The following is a 25214-nucleotide window of genomic DNA, read 5'->3' on the forward strand; positions in this document are numbered from 1 at the left end:
TCGTAATGCAATAAAATTTCTTCACATTCATGAAACACAGAAGGCAAATATCTGATTTAGGACTTGAATGACATTATCAACATCTTTCTGGAGCTCCAATACTACTCGTCCTTGATGCCTCCACTGCTCCAATCTACTGCAGAGATCCATCACCACCACATCATCATCAACTCCGAGTTGAATGAACCTCTTAATGCATTTAATCAAGTATTTGCCGACCTGCACTTTCACCCGGCAAATGAAGTCTATGCTAGCCTCTTGGGTCTCAAATAGTGAAGAACACATACTTTCAACAATATCGGTGAAGCTGAAAACAAGAAATGCACCTGCTACAACCTCTTTTTCGTTACATTCATCAGTCCATGAAATTGGGTTCTTATTCCCTCTGGAGTTCCATTTTATATGCTTCAGTCCGGGAGTCTTAGTTTCCCTTGACTGAAAAATTCTGCCCGTGGTGGCATAATTCAGCAGCAGTTCTAATCCCTCTTCACTGAGACGACTGGAGCAACAAAGCAAGATACCTAGTGGGATTCTCTGGAACAAGACATTTTTCTGCAGACTAAGACCACCGGATGGTTTTCTTTCAGATGATTCATAACTGTTAACATTTTCACAGCAATATACCGTGCATATTTTATTGAATCCATTGAGCCAGACTGCAATGCTTTGATCATCATACTCTCTTGTGGAAGTATGATCCTCTTCACAGAGTTTGAGTTTCTTGAGTTTCTTCTTGTAGAATGTTTCTTTGTCACGTGACTGTTTAAAAGCCGGGGACTCTGAATGTTTAATCAAGCAATCGGCCAGCCTATTCTGGTGAGACTTACTAACAGGACTCAAAATCCAAGCGATGTACCTTGCTGCCGCAATGGAAGGCAGTTCTTCATAATGTGTTTTCCCAACTTTGGATGCTGCCAATAAGCATACTTTATGACAATTGTTGTGGGAACCTTTCTCTGAGAACAGCAATGCAGAAGCAAAGTAGAACCAATCTGGGAAGTTGATAGCCAGGGACCTACCATGCAACAATTTCTGGATCAGTCTTTCATTTAGGAGACTGCGATGGTGCGCATGACATTTTTTTTTTCACATGGAATTATGCGGTAAGAAATTACCAGATAGACTTGTGATCGACAGCTGAAACCTTCAGTATAGGTGACTTAATAGATGGATAAAGTTGAGTCTTGGCAGAAGGTACCGGTTCACTTGTCTCGTTCAGTAGATGTAGGAAACCATCATAGGAGAGGGGTCCAGCCAAGTTCCTTAACAAGTGGTGGTTGTAAGGAAAATAAGCATTGGAAAACGGTAACTTTCCTCCCAATTCTGCTGATATGTCCCAGAACATGGGTCTCAAAATCACATCTAATGTCACTGAGACCAATTGAATTAGAAGCTCATGCACAGAAGCCAAACCCCTGAAGCAAAAGTCAACAAACCATATCAAATTAGATTAGAAACTTGCACTACAAATCAACTTTGCAAACAAATTTAATCTCATCAAGCATGATAAATGATAAACCAACAAATATTAATAGAGAGAACTTAAACATCCTGCTAAATGATAATGTACTCACGTGAGTAGGAACCATCTGTGCAACAAAACTCTGGCCTCAACAAACATCATGGGAGAAAGTACCAAGGATATGATAATGGAGCGCCACTCAGTACTCTCATGAAACTCTTTACTCAAACAAAGGAATGGCCTCCTCATGGCTACTTGCAAGATGTTTGAAACATCACGCTTCAAAACCAGTGGATCAAGATACCAAATCAGCAACCTGCAGACATCAGAACTCCCAAATTAACTACAAGACCACAAAAGAACACTAAAGAAGTTTGCAAAACCAGCCAAAACCCATTTCCAAGTACCTGAGAGATATTTTGTCGTTATCAAGCAACGTTGCACTAGGCAAATGACATAGCAGCTTCGAAATCAAGCTATTCCTCCCATCCACTGATTTCACATCACGAATGGGAATTGACGGCTGCCGATACAGAGATGCCGAACTAGCAACTCTCACAATGGCACACAGTAAAGACTCCGAAAGCTTACCTTCAAACAAATCAAAACTACACTAATCTCACAATCCAATCACAAAACTACTACTTTCTAAAAGACACAAAATTTGAAAACTAATTTGAACTCCAAATGTGAGCTAGTATATCAGAGTGTATCTATATACCCACCATGTCCCTCCAATTTCTCAAGAATCTCACCACACGATTCGATCCAATCACCGCAATCTCGGCGAGAAATGGAGCTCCCAATCACCAAGATTTCATCTTTCGGTCTCCGAAAGACGTCACAGCGAATCGAAGACAACAAAACAGTGACAATTGTCTTCACCGAATACGCAATCACCGAATCGAAAACCTAAAGCAAATCACAATTACAGTAAAATTTCAGATATAAGAAACCCTAAATCGACAATTCCGGTTACGAATTTGAGAAAGCTGACCTGGGGCGCTTTGAAGCACATCAGAGATAGGACCGTGTCCAAAACCCTAACCCTAGAATTGCCGCCGAGGTTTAGGGACTGGTTCAGATTCGAAATTGATAGGCCCAGAGCAGATTCGGCTTGTTGGTCTTGGGAAGTGCGATGAGGCAACGACGTGTCGTTTAAGTGGGTGGCGAGCCGGGTGAAGAGGTCGGTCAGTTCCGGCACTGAGGTCATGGTGAAGGCCGCAGACGACGGTTATGTGGGTTCGCGCCAAATTGAGGCAATTTAACCTCATCATTTTTGGGCTGCTGCACAGAAGGCCCACGGCCCATGTATTAATTTGTGTACAATTTGTGGCCCCTTAACACCGGACTATGTAAAAAAGGTTCGTGTTTCTTGAACATGACTCATATATGGAGAGACATTGCTCAGGAAAAAAATCCACAAAAGATGTTGTTTTGAAGGACATTTTTTATATAATTAAATTCAGTTTACCCCGTTGCGGTTTAGAGGTGAATTTATGTTAATCCCTAAACTTTCAATTTCATTAAATTACTTCCCGAGCTCTTGTTTTTTTGTCTGCCGTCTCCTATCACTCATGCTTCATCCAATTAGGACGTTGAAATTTGATGACGTTTTGGGGGTTGAAAAGCTAAATTACCAGAAAAACAAGAGCTCGGATGGTAATCTGATGAAATTGAAAATTTAGTGACTAACATGAATTCACTTCTAAATCACAATGAGATAAATTGAATTTAATTTTTGTTTATATTTCCAGAGGGCGTAGGAGCAACACCAGAAGGAACCAAACATTAACATATTGTTGGTTTTAACAGATTATATTATTATCCTAGAGGACCATGATTATCCTAGAGGACCATGATTAAATTATCATTCTCCTTCTCAAGCACAATAAAACGTGTAGCATACTAGCACCAAAAAGTATATAGAAAATCAACATGTGCGATGTGTCCCTTTGTCTTGTTACGAAAATTAACCTGACGTACTAATTCAACACCCATATTCCATTATTTATACTTTGCATTTGACGCATGGTGTTTGGGGTGGCGTTACCTTAGCCCAATTGTCATCCAGACACAATGTACCAAAACAAAGCTACTGTATATGGTAAGCGATAGATTATCCATAAACAGAATATTGGGCGCATGCTGAAAATAACAGATGTGTATGAATCCAAGGTTGGTAGGATCACACTATCACAGTAAGAGTCCAGGACCCCGCAAGGACCCGATGAGGTCAAGAACTAGGACAAAGGACGCCTGTATGTACCATTTCTATGCCCTCCTGGCCTGCTGTTTACAGCGTGTGTACAACAAGCATGCACTGATTTCAATCGGGTCACAGAATCACACATGTTACAGCCTCCCAAGAATTAAACAACATATCAATGACAATAGTTAAGCAAATCAAGAAATTTACCCAACGAAATGAAATCATACTCCTTTTCAAGTCCTTAGTTACAATTAGCACCTGTCTAATTGCGAATTTACTACCCCCACATGCACTTTACCCCCCAATTTCCATGTTAAACCAAGCACCATCATCAACTCTGTGTTATCCTAAATCTCAGTAATTATAGATTAGACTAGACTAGACTGTGTTTTAGCACTGAGAAAAATTAATTGGTACCGGAGAAAAGCTGGTCTGGATTCAAGTCTTCACCTAGAAACCGTGCCAGCGCAGCGTCGTCCCAGTCTGCATCTAACTCTGGTGCTTCTATTACCTCACGCGCCCACATTTCAGCATCATCCATATCCCACGCGCTCTCCGCCGTGTACCACTCGTGGCCGCCCATCCACACCTGACTCATGTCCACGCTGGCCATAACCGACGAGTCGGCGTCCGAGAACGACGAGCCGCAGCTCTCCTCGTTCCCGTTGATCGTTACGTATGAGGTGGACATGGTCTGGAACACCCTCGGTGACCTGGACGGATTCTCCGCGAACGTCAACGACGTCTCCGGAGCAGCGACGTCGGCGTTGTTCAAGTCCAGTAGGCGCGTCAGCTCGCTCAGCGTCTCGTCGTCGTCGCTGGCCATAACGACGTCGTTCGCTGGCGGAGGATCCCAAACGTCGACCATGACTGCAACGACGTCGTTCACTGCCGGAGGAACCGAAACGTCTCCGATGACGTCATTGTCGTTGAACACCGGAGGGACCGAAACGACGCCGTTCACTGCCGGAGGAATTGAAATGCCGCCGCCGCTTTTCGCAACGACGTCGTTCACTGGCGGAAAAGCCCAAACGTCGACGATGACTGCACCGACGTCGTTCGCTGGCGGAGGAACCGAAACGTCGCCGCCGTCCATGACGTCGTTCACTACCGGAGGAACCGAAATGACGTCGACGCCGGCCGCAACGACTGCTGGAGAAACGGAAACGTCGCCGCTGTCGGTAACGACGTCGTTTGCTACCGGAGGAACCGAAACGACGGCGTTGACTACAGGAGCGAAATCGCCGCTGTGCAGGACGACGTCGTTTGACACCGGAGGAATGGAAATGTCGGCGGATTCTTCGGCGGCCTGATCTCGCCGCCTCTTCGCGGAGGGAGACGAGGATGAGGACGACGCGTCGTCTGGAGTGACGTCACCACCGGGCCTCTTCCGCATGTCCTCCATTTTCTCTTCAGAGAGAGTGTACGAAAAAAAAGCTGAGCGAGAAAAGAGAGAGAGTGAGGTGCGGTATGGCTCTCGCTTTTGTATTTATACCTGACAAGGACGTCCCACCTCTTTGGGTCCCACGTGATTTGGATCCTACGCTTTGATATATCTGGGCCGTAGGGGTTTGATCAGACGGTGTGGGGTTTTGTTTAGAGCGTGTCGCGAAGTGGCGGACGTGGTGACGTGGCGGGTAGCGGAGGGAAGGAAAAGGGCGCGAGGATTTTGAGATGGCGGCCAAGGGGGATGGACTGGTAGGAAAAGACAGGTTTGTCACATCTGGGTGTGGAAAACAGACCCCGTGAAGTGGCTTTTTGGGAATTTGAGTTAAATTGGAAAAGTTCTAGAGTCTCGGGGAGGTGGTTATCGTTTTCCACTCTTCTTCCTCTGCAAGTTTTAGAGTAGGCAATGTTTGTGAATTGTGATGGCTAATTGTGACCCAATTGACCATATATATAGTAGGGATGAAAATGCATTTTCTCTGAAAATAATCTTTCCGAAAATCTAATGTGTTTTTGTGTTATCAGATTCGTTAAATATTTATGATTAACGGAATGTTTTTTAATATTTTATATAATTAGTCGAATGTGTTTTTAAGATGGACGACTATGTTCATTGACTGAATCCATTCATGATAATTGCGAAGTTTGAATTGACAATCAAAACAAATTACATGTCATATATACGAAATTGATTCTCGTAAGTTTATTCTATAGTTAGAAGTGACATATCAGAGTTATAACGAGTCATTTAAGAGGATACATGCCCAAAATAACAAATTTTGCTTTCTTACTAACGAAGAAATTTAAATATCATAACCAAAATAACTTATAATAACTCAATCGGCCTAAGCATCCATATCATTACTCTACGTCACGTGTGGAATGATGCATTGATACATGGACAACTTAAATTGAATGACATAGAACACGGCAAGTTGGCGAGGTTATGGATAATTTACTTGGAGGAGTTTAGACATTTCACCCAAAACGAATTTATAATCATTGATAAGGTCTAAACACTTAGAAGTCACACTCCACATACCCACACCTTATTAGAACGGACTGGATTTAGAAGGTCAAGGTTTGCAATTATTTGGTAAGTAATGTGACATGAGATTAGGAGAAATTTTTCAATGCTACGAGAGGATCACGTGATAGTATGACGCTACTAGGCATGATAATATGCCAATTAATTATAACACATATGTTCTTATTTAGTCTTGATTATTGCTTGACACTAACACACAAAACAATACAGACACTAGTTACACGCTGTTTTGGCCACACCAGTAAGTCTGGGCGTGCAAAGTCTCTTTTAGTTGTTGCGGGCGTGCCACCGCGCGGACGCGGAATGTAATGGCTGTAGTAGCGGGGTGCGCTTAGCCTTTTGCTTCTAATCAAGCGACTGAGGATGGAGAGAGCACCAACTCCATCGCAGGGTTCTTTAGATTTGCCTTGCGTACTGAGCAATGACTTACAGTAGTCCGCCTGAGCGTCACAATATCGATACTCGACGTAAGATCGAGCAGAGCTTCAACTGGGAAGGAAGGAAAAAAGACAAAGCTCCGGGGAGCATACAGGGAAACAAAAGCAAAGCTCCGGGGAGCGTCTTGAGGTTCAACTGTGTTGAAAGTAATTTTGTAATTGTTGCGTTGTTAAGTGTTGATCCTTGAACTCCCTTATATAAAGGTATTTTAGGGCCACATGTATTGGCCCAAAACATGTCAAAGACTTATAGAAGTCTTTAACGATAATATTGGATCGTAGGCAGTCCTTATCAACTCTTTGCCGTTGCTCTTCTTGAAGGTAGTAGAGTTGGTTTAGGATACCTTATTGTCATGGACGTATGCATAGATCACATATAGCTTAGGATGATTGCATCCTCATTTGATTACGTCCCTCCATGCACTAATTGTAATTGATATATGTAGATATAAACTTATCTATATAGAGAGGATGTGAAGCGGACGTCCGCACTCCGGCTTAAAGTGCGGACGTCGTCTGTTCTCCACCGTTTCACGCCGGCGATGACTTCTCTCCTTCCCAGACGACAGCACAGGCTTCCAGGACGGTTTCTCTCCTTCCAGGACTGGCCGGTGATAAGTTTTCCGGCCGGATTGAAGCTCTGGATGGAAAATGCCATGATTGATCAAGGTTGGCCGGAAAACTTGTCGCCGGCTAATCCTGGAAGGAGAGAAGCCATCCTGGAAGCCTGTGCTGTCGTTTGGGAAGGAGAGAAGCCGTCGCCGGCGTGAGACGGCGGAAAACGGACGAAGTCTGCACTTTAAGCCGGAATACGGACGTCCGCTTCACATCCTCTCTGCTTATCTATATATGTAGATAGGATGGTCATACACGTCCAGGACTTCTAGGCGAAGTCTTCCCCTTCGCATGCAAGTCTCTGTTCAGTTCACCTGCCAACTATCTCGCATGCAACCTCTTTATGTGCAAGCCACTTCACGAGGTAGTGATTCTGTTTCGCATGCAACCTCTTCGCATGCATCTCGCCTCCATGTTTAGGACTCTACTTCTATGCGAAGTCTGTAGCTCTTCGCATGCAAGCATTTTTCTTCACCACACATAAGGAGCACATACACTTGCATACATATGATTAAGGAATAGAAACCTTAATACACGCAAACTCTTCTCCTGGCGAGGCGCACACATATAGCCTTTTACGCAATTAAATATAATTGCTTCCTTATCGAATCAAACAACCATGCGGAGCTCGCCTCATCTAGTCTCCTTTTTGCATGCTAATTCTCTTCTTGTTTCCTGGTGAAGTCTCCCGTGCGAAGGCATCTCGCCTCGCTCAATCTTCTACGTCTCGCCTCACTCAATCTTCTACGCGAAGTCAGTCCACTTCTTGATCCCATGCAAAGTCATTTTCGCATGTGAACTCTGCTACCCAGCTCGCCTGATTTCGTTGGCTGGCCATCACTTGTAAACCCAATATTTCGGGCTCACGGGTGTGGACTATGAATTTAACTAATATTCACATGAACAATTAATGTCCGGTAAAATATTAATTTGGATGTAAACTGAGCCCGGTTAGTAATTTGGTTCAAGACTCGCAATAAGTTTTAGCTAACATTTGGGCCAATACTTGTGGCCCTTTTTAAGTATGAAGCCCATTTAGGGTGGCGAGCTTCGGGGGCGCGAGAGGTAGGTTTTGGCAAGGACTGTGATACCTCGCGAGATCCTCGTTTCAGTTCACGTAAGAGTCTACAGTGTTTGGCGAAGTGGGGCAGTAATAGAAGCCTAAACGGAGTCTGTTATGGACACGTGTCACGTGGATAATGCAGTTTGCGAGCAAGGCGTGTCCCTGTGGTATTCTAATTGTTGAATCCGAATGAGTTTGTGATTGTATCTCTATCAGCTAGTCGCGGGATGCTATATAAAGGAGCTTGAGGATTATTCAATACACACAATTAAATCATACAAAACTACAAACAAAACTTCGAGCATCCTCGAAACCCTAAGTTCTAAGCGCACCTCGCCTTAGTTCTCATAGCCCGTTCGGACTCGCCATTTATTCCTGATTATTGCTCTGCTCGCTCTAACAGTGAGTATCGATTCACATGTGAACAGAGATTTGCTCGTAATCCCTCGTCCGCAAGGTGGCACCAGAAACCCTTTCGTTTGATTAGAAGTCCAGCACATCGCACTTATTCTGCGCCCGCGCAGTGGCACGCCCCGCAACCTTGTTTTTTACTTTTGACGTTGCCGGAGTTACAACTCTACCCCTGCTGAGACGCGTAGCCAAAACACACATAGAACATTTAGTTAGTAATGACTAATGAGTGCGTTCCCTGACATTCATATAAGATTATTGATTTTCATTTTAACTCTCATGTAATTATTTAATGAGGACTGAAATTTACACACCCATTTTTACAATCCACACACCCTTACCCCATTTTTTATAAGGAAATATCTAAAATGTCCCTATCCTAGATAACTTGAAGAGATTAAAACGTAGATAATTTAGATATTTCCTCATAAAAAATGGGGCATGAGTGTGTGGATTGTACCCCTATTTAATATATAGTATATCTCAAAGGTAATAGAATTTCACATCTGTATAAAAAAGAACATAACAATACAACTTTCTAGCTCAAATAATTACTTGATTTTAACATGGAAAACATGTTACATGTTTTACAAAAATTGCAAGAAGAAAGCATCTAACTCACTTTTGTTTTTTGACTTTTGTTCATTTTGAGAAACATGTTAGTTACACTACCATTTCCCTTTCTTACATTTCCAGAAACCTAACCATTCAACCCATCCATCTTTCAATTTGCTAGAATCACAGCCCAATTGCCATCGAGTTGTTGGCTTGTTGCCTACTTTACCTGCCACTATCTTTGGAAAGTTTGGCTTCATGCCCTTGAGGAACTTGAACTTCCATTATCTTTTAGCATTGACCCATGTAACGAATTGTCAAATTTTGCTGCTACAGCAATCTCCTAGTTAATCTGGGAATTTTTAACACCTGGAAAAATCTAGTCAACGTATGAAGATCTGTGCCTATCAGTTAGCTGTTAAATTTTGTCTTAGCTCCATTTGCAAGCATGAAAATTGTGATATAGATCAACTAGTTGACTTGATCTTATTGTATTGCTGCTTTGGGGACAGGGAGCAAAAACCACGTGCGTTTTTTTGAAGTAATTTGCAGCAGGAAGTAGACCAAAATAATATATTATTCAACATAAGCTCCATAAAACCAAAGGTCCAGCATTTAACATCTAACATCTTAAACTTTCACAAAGCTTTGATCTTTCATGTACAGAGCAAGACAGAGTGAGCCAGACAAGTAAATGCAGAACTGCAGAGAATGATAGCAAAATTGTACTAAACAAAACAACTCAGAAGTTAAATGCAGCTTTAGGATTTTCTTACTCCCAAAGCAAACCAGAACCAACATTCCATTCTCCCCGGTGAAAATTCAAAACCACATCATTGAAAATATGATACACCTACAATAGCCTCTTTGCCTCCCAACCACGAACCAACCGAGGAGGAGGAGATTCCCTCCGCCTCCGGCACAGGCAGAGCTGTCATACCAGCAGCAGGGTCCTCCATCATAATCGCCTGATTTTGATTCTTCTCCAACACGGTGGTCAGCATGATCCCGGCGCCTTCGATCAGCGCCAACAGCACGCCTCCCATGGCGGCGGACCTCGCCGTCGCGCCCATCCCCTGCCACATCGCGAGAAACCCGCCGGTTCCAGGGGTCCTCTTTCTGGCGGAGGTACACCATCGTGCAGTCGAAGGTGGAGAAAACGCCGCCCCACACGGCGAAGGACCCGCCCACGCGCGGCGCGTTCATCGGGAGTGCAGAAAGAAGAAATGGAATGAAGGATAGGCTAAGGGGCAGAAAGACATGGCAAGAGGCAAGTGAATAGTCGGTACCTAGACTGGTTAGCCAAGGTGTTTATGGTGTCGATCCAGTTTTGGCTGCTTTGTCAGCTGGAAGAAGAGAATTTTATACGTTGTATGTTCAGGAAGGCTTGAATTTGAGCAATAATAATAGGAAGAAGAAGGACAAGAAGGGATTTGAGAGAGTCTTTAGGATGGCTGAAAATTTTGGGGTGACCATAAAGGAATTGCGCAAGCATGATCTTAATATGGCTGCTGATAATCGACCCCATCAGGGTCTGCTTCTAGATTCTTCCCCATTGGAGATGGTTAAAATTAAGGAATTGGACCCTATTTCAGTCGAGGAAGATAAGGGTAGCTTTGGATGAGGTTACAGATCCTCAAAATTTGGGGGCAATCATCAGGTCCTCTTACTATTTTGGAGCTGCAGGGGTGGTGTTATGTGCAAAGAATTCAGCTCCGCTGAGTGGTGTTGTGAGTAAAGCGAGTGCAGGCTCACTTGAGTTAATGGAGTTGCGATATTGCAAGAACATGATGCAGTTTCTAACATCCTCAGCTGAAAATGGTTGGCGTGTTCTTGGCGGTTCTGTTTCTAGCAAAGCTATTCCCTTGAATGAGATAGTACCTAGTGAACCAACCATTCTTGTTCTGGGTAGTGAGGGCACTGGGTTGAGGCCTTTGGTGGAAAGATCTTGCACTCAATTGATTAGAATTCCTGGAAGCATTCCTGTGGATGCAACTGCCGGAGGATTTGATGATAGTGAATCCGTTGAAGTGAATCATGGGTGCTCTGCTGAAGAGTTCAGGTCATTTTTGGCTGTGGAGAGCTTAAATGTCAAGTGTTGCAGCTGGCGTGCTTCTTCATCACTTACTGGGAAACAATGAGAAGAGTGAAGTTCATGCGGTTGCTCAGCAGAATAACGGACTGGATCAAGATTCTACACCCCATTAAATTTATTAGACTAGATTAAGCTAGTGTCTTTATAGAATGATTCCCATTTTACATTGCTCCGTATGAAATGGTCATTTATATTTGCATCTTTTAGAGTTTTATCTAGAAGTGGGAATAGGCATCCAGTTTTGATATTCTTCGAAACTCATGTCTGAAAACATGTACCATAAGCAACTGTACTTTTGGTGGTAACCAAAGTCGAAATCATCAAATTGTCAGTATCTCAGTTCATAACATCATACTGCTATATGCTTTTCGAATCCTTGGATTAATACATTAATGTAACTCATCTTAACTGTTCCAAAAAAAAAAATGTAACTCATCTTTTTGTTGGTACATCATCTTATCTGCTCTGTATCACATTTTCTGAAACCTCAGAATCTCATCGTATGCGTTCACGTCCATAAAGATTAGTTATCTTCTAGATTGCTTTCTCCCTCCCAAGTCAAACATCAATCGAAGCGAAGTTAGATGCTTAAATGAGATCATCAGAATGCTGTCATCTCAGTTCATTTTGAAATTTCCATCCGAAGTATGCTTAATTCTAAATTGCTACTCAACTAGACTTGCGAGAAAAACTGCCAATGTGTTTCATCAACTGTCTGATGAACTTGATCAAGATACAAAATTTTATAGACTGTTATTATAATCCTGCAACTACTTGTTATCATTGTAAAAACTTTATGTTATTAACATTGATCTTGGTATTTAACGACATATTACATTGACTATGCATGATCACCAGAATCTCTTTTAGGCCACAAGAACAATGGTCTGTTTGGAATCTTTCGAATGCACCAGCAGGATTGTTATCCCTTCAGCCTGTTTCACTTAGTTTTGTACTTGCTTGAATTGTTTCAGAAACCTTGCACTAGCGTCAAGCCGGAGAGAAGTACTAAACTTGCTCCGCCTCATTAGCCCCGGATTGTAGCTCTAATGGTAGCGAAAATTACTTGACACTTCCGCGAAGCGTTATTAGAGAAACATAGCAGCTAGCTAGCTGTTATTTTCTCCTCTTTAATCTGCAAGCACTGATCCATGCATGGAAATCCCAGAAAACTAACAATCATCTATGCCCCCAAGGAATTTTTGGTACAAGTCTGTATCAGAGAGACTGGTAGGTTAGCATTTGTACCCCATGTGTCTTAAGAAAAGAAAGAATTGTTCCTTTGCTAATTATAAACCTATCTATCCAGAATGAGCTTCTGTCTTTTGCTAACATGGCCCAACGCCTTCAAAGATGGCAACAAAATGTGAAACTGGAGAGCAGGAACTTGTTAATATTTTTAGTATGATATATACTTTCTCTAATTTGCCAAAATCCATTGCCTCCCACAGTTTGGCATGTATATGGTCCATCCCAGATGCCTTTTCATTACATATATGCTAATAGCTAAACCAGCACTGGACACAACCCACTAATTAGTCGACACAAATACCTAATTAGCATAAATCCTTTCCATTCTCTTCTGATAATGACCAACACTAAAAGAAACTTGTATGATCCACAGTTTCACCCACTTACTTAACTTCAAGCAGTAACTGCTACTAGAGTTTTGTAAGTAGTTTCGTTTTTGTTCCTTCAAGCTTCACACATTACGTTACGTCACTAGATTTAGTGTAGGTTCTCATGGTTTAAAACGACATACCAACAACATAACATGTTACGCAACAACTCGACAAGAGATGATATTTGCGCAAGACAGAAATATCCGAATGCAGCTATATGTTATGCAGTTATCCTGGCATGGTTCATTTACTTGAATTTACCAGGAAGTAGTAATCGTCTGAGTTTGACTAATATGCTAAATGGGGTACATATCATTCCTTTTAGATTACAAACGTTTCATATATTCATGAACATGATATAACCTTTTGCTTCAGATTTTGCTCCCAAAGTCGCCTCTGCAAGTGAAACACGGTTTTCTCTATCAGTTTGTGCTTAAACTATTGTGAATCATGATATGATATCAGTTTGAATTTGATCCCAAAAGAGAAATGGAATATCCACAATGTTCATCTATAAACTATCATTTCGTGGGTCCGAACATGATAGTTTAGGGTTTTGGGAGAGAGAGAGGCTCTCGTCTTATATCCCCTTTTATTGGTGTCATCTTCTGTGAATTATCACACATTCGTTGCCAAACCATCTTGATCTTCCAAAACCCTCTCTCGCCTTGAATTCTTGAGGAGAGGAGCAGCGGCATACTCGGTCTTTTCCCTTCGAACTGGTGCAGGACAGGTTTTAACCAAGATATGCAGAACCTCCCTCATAGAAGGCCTGTTAGAAGGATTTTTCTCAGTGCACATTATGCCGAGTTTGAAGACAGCATTCATTTCATCCATGTAACAAGGTTCTTTGACGTCCTGGTCCAGAGCATCGGCGATAGGTTTGCCTTCTTGAGCATGTCGCCACGCCCCTTCGGCAAGAGAAGTGTGCACATCAAAGGGCCAAACGGCTAAAGTGATTTGATAATCATTAACATAGGAAGGTGATGTTTGATGTGAATGCAATAACACAAAATGAAACAGCTTAGCATCTTCTTCCCAAGTGTCGCTTCCACTTTGTTTAATGGATGACTTTCCTCTTTCTAATCGCACAATAACAAAGGGGAGATGAACTTATTGATACTATGAAGATTTTTGGTTTGATATGTGACAAATGACATTGGAAGTATCATACTTTGTTGGAAGTAATTGAGATTCAGATTTGATGCATGTGGTTTTTTCATCCCATGAACGACAAGAATTGACCAACTTCTGGTTTTGACAACATATTCTTTGAATTTTGTTACTTATTTGCACCTTGAGCGTTGTTGTACGTGGTTTTTCCTACCACGTGGTTAGGGGGGCAGCCCAATAACAATCCAACAAATTTTTCAGATTAGAAAAGTCTTCGACTAGTTTTTATTATAAAAATCTTCATTAGAATGACTTTCATAAATAATAATCTTAGAATGTGCGGATGAGCCTATGAGTTAAAGATTCAAGTTCATGTAAGCACTTTTGGATGACAATCAAGAATCCAATAGCTTATTCTCCTACGGGCAACTAAATGATCCCAAGGCAAACTTAATAACAACCAGGATCAAAGACCAGATGTCATGCATAGGGTACAATGAAGCATACAAGGTGTATTAGGCCCAAAAATGGGCAATTAATTATCATGTTGGTTCTTTTAATTCGTTATCATGTTGTTTCTCATGCATTAAGTTTTATTATAAATTAAGAGGCTCGTTTTATCACTTTATGAACACATTTTACCACATGTGAACTCATGTGGTAACTAAGAATATTTACAAACTCATGTTACCACAATGAGACTAAATGACTTAATCACTACTTTCCTGACACGTTTTACAACTTTACGATAATTATATGCATGTCATGTGTATAATTTTCCACACAAATCAGCTGTCGTCATAGAATAGTTACTCTGGCATGAGCCTTTATTTACTTTCCAAAAAAAGTTGATTGAGAAAAATAAAACTTTTATGTTTTGTTTCTCGTACGGTAAAATAAAACTCAATCAAATTAATATAAAAAGTTGAAAACGATTGATTCAAATAATGAGCGACCAATATAAGAAACAAAACAACACAAACAAGCCCAAGACACAAAAACGCTCAAACAAAACGATTCTAGAGGATAAACTCTTGTGCTGCATCTTTAGATCAAAATAAAATATGTATCCCAATCCCAAAGGCAAGTGCTGGACTACGCTATGTTGAAGTGGGGTCAGCCACGTGGCATAATAATGTCCACGAATCTTGAATTCGAAGGGCAACTAGATAGTTTACAATTTAACTTTCGTTAATAGTGAAACAACCCCGTTATGATGAAAATTTAAGAACATTTAAGTCAGGTAATTCTAGCTAGCATATTGATCTCTTTAATGTTTAAAGAGTAATAGGCCTAATGTTTAAAGAGAAACCATGGTCATTACTCATCAGCTTGATCAACCGCCATCATCCTCTTCTTTAAAGATTGGGATGAGATGATGTCGATCGATGGTGTGAAAAAACAAAAACCAGTGAGAGGTTCCCCACTCTTCTTTGATCCGTCTCCGCAGACCATGTTGTCCCCGATCGTGATCTCCAAGGTCGCCGCAGCTCCATTTGAACCAAGACCTTCGGCCTCGCTTGCTGCGCCGTCTAGATGGTGCACATCGGAGCTGCTCGCTACTATTTGGAGTGCGGTATCATTTTCCAGCACAGCCCACGCTAGCCGATTGCTTGATCGTCGTCGCCGGTATTCTCACCGATTAGGTGTTGGTGATGGGAGAGAGTCATATTACAGAGGATGATATTGAGACAATGATTGGGAAAACGATAAGGAAGCAAAAGCCAGAAAGAATTAGAGTTGATCTCATGGGACTTATGGTTTGGGGTTGACATAAACACCCTCATTATTTTTCTTTTACAAGTGATTTTTACTGTTAACGGAGTTAAATCTGAAATTTACTTATATATCATTCGAATTCCAATTTTGTGGACAGTATTACGCCACGTGTCATGTCTTTCTTCAGCGTACAGTACGCTGACGTAGTCCAACGCTTCCCAATCCCAAATTAGGATTACACAACCAACATATATTACGAGAAGTGAGAATAAAACGTATTTTTCAACACTTCTTGGAAATGAAGTTTCTAGTCGCGCGACAATATGATCTCTTCATCTAAAACATCGCAGCCATTCTAATCTCAGTAATCTCCTCATATCAAATGAGCTAAGATGAGATTACATGTCAAACTTAAGCTTTGTGTGGGAGAGAGAGCAGTTGAGCTACCATGGAGCAAGGACAGGAATTCTCAAACTTCATTGGGTTGGGCCCTCTCAATGCCCATCTACTAATCCCAATTACAATAAAAGCACTACTAGCTGCTCAAGGAAAAAAACAGCCCTGCTAGTTATAATAAATTTCTCATTATACACAACCAAATATCATAAATTTTTGTTTTTATGAGAAGAAATCCCTAACTTCTTGAGTGTGTGGAAATCACATTTCTTGTCAACTCAGGACAGGTTTTAACCAAGATATGCAGAACCTCCCTCATCGAAGGCCTGTTAGAAGGATTTGTCTCAGTGCACATTATGCCGAGTTTGAAGACAGCATTCATTTCATCCATGTAACAAGGTTCTTTGACGTCCTGGTCCAGAGCATCGGCGATAGGTTTGCCTTCTTGAGCATGTTGCCACGCCCATTCGGCAAGAGAAGTGTGCACATCAAAGGGTCCTCTACCAGTCGTCAACTCGAGCAGGACGACCCCGAAACTGTATACGTCAATCTTCTCATTCACTCTTAAGGAACGTGCGTATTCTGCATTCAAATTGAAAAGATCAGTTTAACTAAACTTGGTCACAGAAAATCACATTTCTCAGGAACTAACTTGAGTATTTGTGTGTATAGGTTATTACCTGGAGCCATGTAGCCAAAGGAGCCAGCAACAGCTGACATTGTGGCAAGGTCTCCTTTCTTGACTAACATCTTGGCAAGACCAAAATCTGCTATTTTCGCGTTGAAATCAGAATCCAACAGAATGTTACTTGATTTAACGTCTCGATGAAGAATGGGTGGAACACAGTCATGATGCATATAGCAGAGGCCCTTAGCAGCTCCCACTGCAATCTGCAACCTCTTAGGCCAGTCCAGGACAACATGATGAACTGAACTTGAGAGGTTGGATAGGGATGGCCTGTTTTTCTTGTGCAACCATCGGTCTAGGCTGCGATTGTCTGAGTACTCATATACAAGAAGTTTCGAACTCTCACTGGAAATGCAGCACATCAGCTTCACTATATTGGCATGTCGAATTGAGCTCAGTATCTCGACTTCTGCAAGAAACTCTTTTTCAAGCCTATCCTCCATGATCTCCTTGTTGATCCAAATCCTCTTTGCAGCTACAACATCACCTGTATTATTCACAGGTACACGATAAACCTTCCCTGATCCACCTTTTCCAATCACATTGCCTTCTGTCAACCCTGACAAGATTTCTGAAGAGGTGAAACTGAGCTTCTGAAATGAAGTGAGTTTCCAGTTTGCGTCTGATCCATCCTTCTTTCTCCTGTATCCTCTAACACAGAAGACTATTAAGAACAGAACCAACAGGAACAACACCGCGCATAGACTTAAGATCAAAGCTAGAGACAGCTTTGAAATCTTGCTGGAGGTTGGTGATCTAGAGCATATATTGACATTCAACCAACTGGTGCTTGCACATAGACCAGTATTGTTCAAGAAGCTTCTCTCATTCGCAGAGTTTTCAAGTGAAGTTGGTATCTCGCCAGTGAGGAGATTTGAAGACAGGTTTAAATTGTTGAGTTTCAGAATGGCAAGTTGATTTGGAATCTCGCCAGAAAATTGGTTTTCTGAAAGGTCCAACTCAGTAAGAGATGGCAAAACACCAAGTTCCTCTGGAATTGGTCCGGAGAGTTGATTTCTGCTCAGATCAAGAATGTTTAGTGACTCCCATGATACAATATCTGATGGAAGTGGCCCGCTAAGCCGATTCTGATGAAGGAGAAGACTCGCCAACCTCGGAAGAGTAGTTAATTCCTGAGGAATAGTGCCATTCAAGAGGTTGTTACCAGCATCAAAAGATTGCAGCTTCTTGCAGGAAGACACCCCTCTTGGAATCTGACCTGAAAACTTGTTGTCAGCTATATCCACCCATAGAAGATTATGTGACATCTTCTCAGGAAGCTCACCGGTAAGTGAATTGTTGCTCATCAGCACATAACTCAAGTTCAATGCATTCCACATACCATTAGGAATGTCCCCAGATAACTTGTTATCATAAACTGCGACTGTCATCAGACTATCACAATTTTCAAGAGAGCTTGGTAGCCCCCCAGTGAGACTATTCTCATAAGCAACAACTCCCACAAGCTTACCATTTTTACACAAACCGTCTGGCAGCTTCCCGGTAAGCCTATTCACCGAAACCTGGAAGTCTTCAAGCGGCGAATGCTTACCAAGCTCTGGAGGAATTGTACCTGACAAGTTCATGTTGAACATTTTGAAAATCAGAAGATTTGGCAGGAGGCCAATTCCCTCTGGAATCTCACCTGAAATACCACCATTGTAGAACAAACTCATGTCTGTCAACTTAGTAAGATTTCCGAAACCTTGTGGTATTGGCCCTGTGAGATTGTTCTCTGAGATGTTGATGATGGTCAAGTTGCATGCTTCAACCACTTGAGGAATCACCCCTGAAAATCTGTTCTTGAAGAGATAGATAATGCTCAAATGCTTCAACAGTAACACACCCCTTGGTATTTTCTCGCTCAAGTTGTTTGTCGACATATCCAATTCTTCAAGTGCTTCCATTTCTCCAACAGACTCCGGTATCTCTCCTATCAAATTCGCTTCACGAATCCTCAATATCTTCATCTTTTTGAACTTGGTGAATTCAAAAGGAAGCTTCCATGGCGCCATTTTGGGAAGCCAAGAGAGCCAGAGGAACTCAAGGTTGGAGAGGTTACCTATTTCTGCAGGGACAGAGCCGTTGAGCTGGTTCATGTATATATGCAAAGTTGTCAGCTCCTTTAAGTTCCCAATAGAGGCAGGAATGTCACCGGAGAAGTTGTTCCTGGCGAGGATGAGCGTCTGAAGCTTAGGCAATCTGTCGATGCCATCAGGAATAGTTCCCACAAAGTAGTTCTGCGAGAGGTCTAGGTACTCTAACTTGGAGCAGTTGTAGAGAGACAAGGGAAAATCTCCCGGGAGGTAGTTATCACCAAGGTCAAGGTGTGTGAGGTTGTTGAGGTCACAAATGAAGGATGGAACTTGAAGGGTGAGGTTTACGTTGTAGAGAACTAATCTGGTAACGGAGTTCTCGGTGCAGGTGATCTCTGGCCAGCTACAGTGGGAGCTAGAGTTTGATGATGAAGTCCAATGGCTGAGGGCCGGTGGAGATAGCCAATATGACTTTAACTTAAGCAGGACTACTAGTTCCTTGTCTTGAAGGGACTGAGAGTTGGCATGAATGAGGAAGATGAAGAAGAGAAGGGTGTAGAGAGAAGGGTTTGGTATAGTCATTTGGATATGGAGGTCTGAAACCTCAGACCTCAGGTTTCAGAGGTGTTTCTGAACTTTTGAGGATGGATGATTTAGAACAAAACAAGATATACAGTTAGGAACTTATGATCAAATCATTTTGAGAGGTGTGAAAGCCAGTGGTGGATCCAGGATTTCAACCCCAGTTGGGCTTGAACTTCCTAACCAAGAAAAAAAATAAGCATGAAACGAATAAATAACATCACATTACAATTATGCGTGTGAAAATTAAGTTTTAATTCACACAACCTTAAATCATAATTCCCTGCATCTATGATGCTTAGCCTCCAACATCAATCAACAGAAAACTTAGAAATCGTAACCCAAAGTCCCTAACTCGATTCAACACTCTAAATTTCAACAAATTGTATTCATACACATCAAATTCCAAACAATTATAATAACAGTAACAACTAACAACAATTCAATACAGCCTAAAAACCCAGTCAAACACAACATGAGCTAATTCCAGCTTCTCTTGAGTCTTGAGTAAAGACTAAGGAGATTAGGAGAAGCAGATCTATTAAAGTGAGAAAGAGGACTCACGGAGCCACGGACGGAGGGCTTAACGGAGGTAAACGGTGGAGCCGTGGTCGTGGAGGACTGGAGGGCCTGGAGGGAGTGGACTAGTGGAGGCGGCGAGTCGATGTGAGACACTGACAGTGAGACTGTGAGAGGAAGAGAGAAATCGGAGAATGAGAGAAGACTCAGAAGAGAAGAGATGCTGGGAACTGAAAAGGATTAGCCGATTAGGGATTAGGCCATTAGGGTGGGTATATCAAAAAAACAAAAAAAAAAACATGGGTTGAGCTTGGGTATATAACACAAAATAAAAATTTGGCCCAAAATTCTTGGTTGGGCTTGAGCCCCAAGGCCTGTACTGCCTCCTCCCCTGATCATGGCATTTGGCAACTAGTAGCGTGCGAGGGTGCCCAGCGAGGAAACACGTGGAGCGCGCACAGGACGACCCCACCATGCTTATCGTTACCTACGAAGCCGAGCACCGTCACCCTCACCCGCAGCCTAACTCAGTCCCCGCCGGTGCTGTGGGTCTCGTGTTCCAATCATCTTGATGAGGAAACAGTGGTGTAAGTGAACGTGACCGTTGAAAAAGCGCCGTGACAATGGAGCTGTGGAACAGCAGGTGAAGTTAGAAGCCCACTGACAGTCAAACGAAGAAAAGTCGATGTCAAAAATATACGGTGTAATTGGGGAAGGGAGAGGGGTATGGATTGTAAATTACGAAAGAAAGAAGGGTGGAATATAATTTTGTGGATCTTGAAATATTAAATTAATTCTTTTTTTTTTGTTTGCTTTGATGATGGGTGTTTGGATTCGTTGAAATCTAGTCACGCGCGCAAAAATTCAAAAAGGGAGAAAGTGGGGTTTGTCAACATCATTATGACCCGCTCTTTCCCGCGCGAGATTTATGTTCATAATTTTTCTTTCTTATTTCTCATTTTTAATGTATTAAGGTGCAAAATCTATATAAATTTAATTTAAAATATTTAACAATAAATCACTTATCATAATAGTAAAAATATATCTTTTATGTTTTTTCTCCTTGATTATTTCTTTCATTTTTTTCCTAATCTACTTTTTTCATCAAAGATAGAACAGAGCAAATTTTATAGGGTCTTTTGTAGATAATGTGTGAACTGCGAAACCTAATCTATTCTTTTTTTTTCAGCCAAAAAAAAAAATGGCCCGAGCCCAAAACTGTTTTTTACTGTATATAAACAGTAAATCACTGTAAATGAACAGTGATCAACAAATAGATATATAGTAAATAACTTACTTTTATCTAATTTACTTGCGATGAATTAACCGACTCTAACAATAGAAGAACTATGGTTACGAGAAGTGTAGGGAAAATCAGTCAGGCCTTTCTTGGCTGCTATGCTAGTGCTTCGCTTGTACGAGCCTTTTCATCCCTAAGAAAGAACAATGGGTAGTCCAAGTTAAGTCTCGCACTGCCTAAAATGGATCTGCTAATTTTTCAGGAAAAGGGTGAAAATGCAACTGTCAACTACTGTAAATGGGTGAAAACCGAAGTCTCACGGTCTCACCTACTCTAAATGCTCTCCCCATTGCTAACAGTGAAAGCAAACCACAACATGGTGAAGAGCCAATGCATAGATATCACTCCAATGACAGTACAAACTAGACCTACATAGCTCCTATACGATTGAGTTTCCCAACGAGGATGGGAATAGCTTTCACACAATGTAACAGCTGCAACAAAAGGCAGAATTCATTTCCCTTTTCCGGAGTCCTACATTAGTTTCTGATAATGCCAACTCCACTAAATCTCGTTGGTGAAGCCTTATTGCTGAACTACATACACATCAATGGAAATGCATGAGTTAGTCAAATTTCACAGAAGAATAGATCTTCCTAACAAACCAGAAGCAGGCGCAGAAGCCTATTGTCCCCGTCAGGACAAAGAATGCAAAGGATCCCATTAACATGTACCCGAAATAGATGATGACAGGAACAAACTTCTCAATCTCCAGAGGGGTGAAGAAATAGAATGTGGAGTATGCAAACATGTACAGACCAGAGGAGCCAATGGTCAAGTATGCTCTCCACCACCAATTGTAATCTTCGCTGCGAAGTTGGAAGTAGCACAGTAGAATTGCCATCTCGGAACAAGTGACTAGAAGTATAACAAATGTCATGAAGAGGAAGCCAAAAGAGTATTGGTCTGGCCATATAGAATTCCAGATAGAGAGGAACTCATTGAGCACTACATTAAGTGGTAGAATGGCTGCGAAGAGCACAGACAAGAGCTGCTTTATTTTGTGCCAAGGTCGTTCAGGAATCTGTCTTGGGATTTCATTAGTTTTAACAGGATCATCAATTGGTGGTCTTTTGAACCCCAAGTAGCTGCCTAAGAAAACCAATGGCGCCGATATCCCAAACCACAAGAGCAGCAGAGAAAACATTGTCCCAGATGGCATTGCACCTGATGATTTCTCCCCCCACATTAAGACATTTAACATGAAAAGTATTCCGAAAAATGTAGCAGGCAACATAAAGGCTGTCTTGAATGCAATCTTCTTCCAATGCGTGCCTTTAAACATCTTGAACAAGCGCGCCGAGTAGTATCCCCCAAATAAGCCCATGAACATCCACAAAAGAACCATTGCTGTAATCAACCCACCTCTGTTTGAAGGTGAAAGGAAACCAAGCAAACCAAAGATGATTGCGGTGAGCATCATCCCAAAGAGTTGGACACCATTGCCAACACAAACACACAATAAAGTAGCATTGTGGGGTGTCCTGAAAACATCACCATGGACTACTTTCCATCCTAGTAGTTCCTGAGCCTCATCTTGTGTCTCCAACTGATTGTAGATGTTGATATCCTTGTAAAGATTTCTCACCACAACCATGGCTACTACTCCAGAAAGAAGAAGCAGAGTCCACAATGAGTTGATCAAAGATAACAATTGGATTTGATTACCACTGGAGAGGTACGAGTCCCATCGCGATTCCCACTCTACATCACTGGACTGAACAGATGGATGTATGCAAATAAGAAACTGAACAGCATTGAAGAGAATATGAACAAGACTACAGGCTGAGATATTAGGCTACCTCAAACAATACGTCATATGAGAAGACAACTTCTTTATCAGTATCAACCTCTTGTGGTAAGCCACTGATTAAAAGGTCAGAATTGCTTGTGCAGGTGAACAACTCAGTTTTCTCATTTTCCCACTTCTTGTACTCATGATTAACACTGTTTACAATAGAACGAACAAAGAATTTATAGCTACTACTAGAACAGTATAAGAACACTAATGACAAAAAAATGAAGATTTTTAGATTGAAGTTTTAACTAGATTCTGAACCTGTATGGTGTAATCTCAAAACCAACAATGCGGGAAAACTTAGTCACTGGATCCTCATGGTACGTGACGGTGAATCTCAGGTGGTTGTAAATGAAATGTCTTTCCTCGTTACCCTGTGCCAGTGATTTAAACGTTAACAAGAAGTAACAAAACATTTCTTCAAAATCAAATAACATGAGAAGATGAACAAGACCACTTCAGTAGCATAGCCATAGTCCTTCCAGCCAACTGGCACTTCAGTAGCATAGCCATATTCCTTCCAGCCAACTGGGAGTGCATTTACTGCTATCTTTGTTTTATTCCCATGCCACTCACTCACGTCGAATGTAACTGCAGCAGGAAGATCATCAAGAATCCTGCAAAACCATGACATAAAAAAAAAAGGGCAAATTATAATCAGTTAATGCTTTTGAAAAATATCAGCAACACTTTGCAATGCAAATATATGTATATATGTATATGACTATACGTCTATATGTATATACACAAACCAGAAGATGAGAGAAACAATACACTGATACTCACATATTATGATAAACATTCTCGAAACACTCACATATTAACTCCATATCCATCATCAATTTTCTCCTTGAACTTTTTGGCAGAAGTAGCTTCTAGTTTCACACGGCATGCAACTTTGCAGTATTCTGTCTCTCTCATCTTAAGCTGATGCACATAACAGAACAGTTATCGACACGGTTAACACTTAAAAACATGTCACAAGCTTAGAAACCATGCATCTGGTTAGGAAGTGCACACCCACAGTATAGACTGAATTCTTGATGAGGTCACCTCGAAGAACTTCTCCAAGGCTTAAAGCACTGTTGATGATTACTGGGGGCTTGCAGTAACTAAGGGAATAGTAGTCATAGGGAAGCGGTGTCGTGGATGATAGCTTATTAACCTTCACTTCCATAGTATCTCCCTGCAATAACATACACCAATTCCATAACTCATATGATAACAAAACTGCAGTTGTGTACAAAAACATGAGTAGTACACTGATGATTTCCTCTAATTCTCAGAAACACAGAAGGGTTAAGCTTTTGAAACTAAGGAAAGAACCAGAACCATCATGCGGTTACCTTCTTAAAATCCTTAGGTACATCGCCATAGAAAGAGTGAGACCAAGGAAACAGTGAAAGTAGAAGGACAAAGAAGAAGAAGAGGCTGCCCATTCTTTTTTAACTTGAGAAGAACAAGCCTGAATGAATCACACTCGATCTGATAGTCTGTGTAGTATACTATAAATCTGCATCCTTGTTGACTTCGTTGCAGACGTGCCCATGTGTGCTAATGTGACAGGAACATGGGAAAACAAAAATAATGATTATCCAAAACACAGTTCTCACCTAAACACAGTTCAGCCCCCTTGTTGACTTTCTTTTTTTGTAATGGTGGGCCCCCTCGTTCTCTAAGCCCAGCCCACCTCGAACCGCCTAGACATACCCATTGTCCGCCTAGCCCACAGAAACTATTTTTACTGTTCTTTTTCCATTTTTCCACTATATGATTTTCAGTGTACATGGTGGGCCCCATGCCCGCTAGCCCTACCCACGTGGCCACCGCCTAGCCACAGCATTGTCCGCCTAGCCCACATAAATCATTATTATAATTCTTTTTTCTTTTTTACCATATAATCTTTTTAACCCAGATAATTTTCCCGCCATCGCTGTTGTACTCTTGGACGGTAAACCTTAGGATTCCGACGACGGCGGACATATCTAGTGAGAGAGAGAGAGAGAGAGAGAGAGAGAGAGAGAGAGAGAGAGAGAGAGAGAGAGAGAGAGAGAGAGAGAGAGTAGTAGTAGTAGTAGTAGTAGTAGTAGTAGTAGT

The 25214-nt window shown here is 41.7% G+C and overlaps 3 protein-coding genes and 1 pseudogene across 4 annotated transcripts; 1 reads left to right on the plus strand and 3 right to left on the minus strand.

Annotated features, from left to right (window-relative positions):
• Positions 1–27: 27 nt before the first annotated feature.
• Positions 28–2675, minus strand: LOC101299132. Its single transcript, XM_004288894.1, has 6 exons — positions 2460–2675; positions 2188–2374; positions 1870–2053; positions 1575–1778; positions 1116–1415; positions 28–1015 (listed from the first exon to the last, which is right to left on the minus strand). The coding sequence occupies exons 1-6, from the start codon at positions 2673–2675 to the stop codon at positions 28–30; spliced, it is 2079 nt and encodes a 692-aa protein (XP_004288942.1).
• A 7805-nt stretch (positions 2676–10480) lies between these two features.
• Positions 10481–11540, plus strand: LOC101299424 (annotated as a pseudogene). Its single transcript, XR_183832.1, has one exon. The product of XR_183832.1 is annotated as a mitochondrial rRNA methyltransferase-like (transcript).
• Positions 11541–16153: 4613 nt separating this feature from the next.
• Positions 16154–19500, minus strand: LOC101299712 (receptor-like protein kinase HSL1-like). Its single transcript, XM_004288895.1, has 2 exons — positions 16875–19500; positions 16154–16776 (listed from the first exon to the last, which is right to left on the minus strand). The coding sequence occupies exons 1-2, from the start codon at positions 19498–19500 to the stop codon at positions 16433–16435; spliced, it is 2970 nt and encodes a 989-aa protein (XP_004288943.1). The 3' UTR covers positions 16154–16432.
• A 2384-nt stretch (positions 19501–21884) lies between these two features.
• LOC101299999 (transmembrane 9 superfamily member 4-like) lies at positions 21885–24556 on the minus strand. The gene is made up of 7 exons (XM_004288896.1): positions 24464–24556; positions 24142–24303; positions 23935–24044; positions 23572–23734; positions 23379–23491; positions 23122–23266; positions 21885–23036 (listed from the first exon to the last, which is right to left on the minus strand). Exons 1-7 carry the CDS (start codon positions 24554–24556, stop codon positions 21885–21887), a joined length of 1938 nt encoding a protein of 645 aa, XP_004288944.1.
• Between the last annotated feature and the right edge of the window lie 658 nt (positions 24557–25214).

Source organism: Fragaria vesca, linkage group LG1 (assembly GCF_000184155.1).
Source record: "Fragaria vesca subsp. vesca linkage group LG1, FraVesHawaii_1.0, whole genome shotgun sequence".
Classification (NCBI taxonomy): domain Eukaryota; kingdom Viridiplantae; phylum Streptophyta; class Magnoliopsida; order Rosales; family Rosaceae; genus Fragaria; species Fragaria vesca.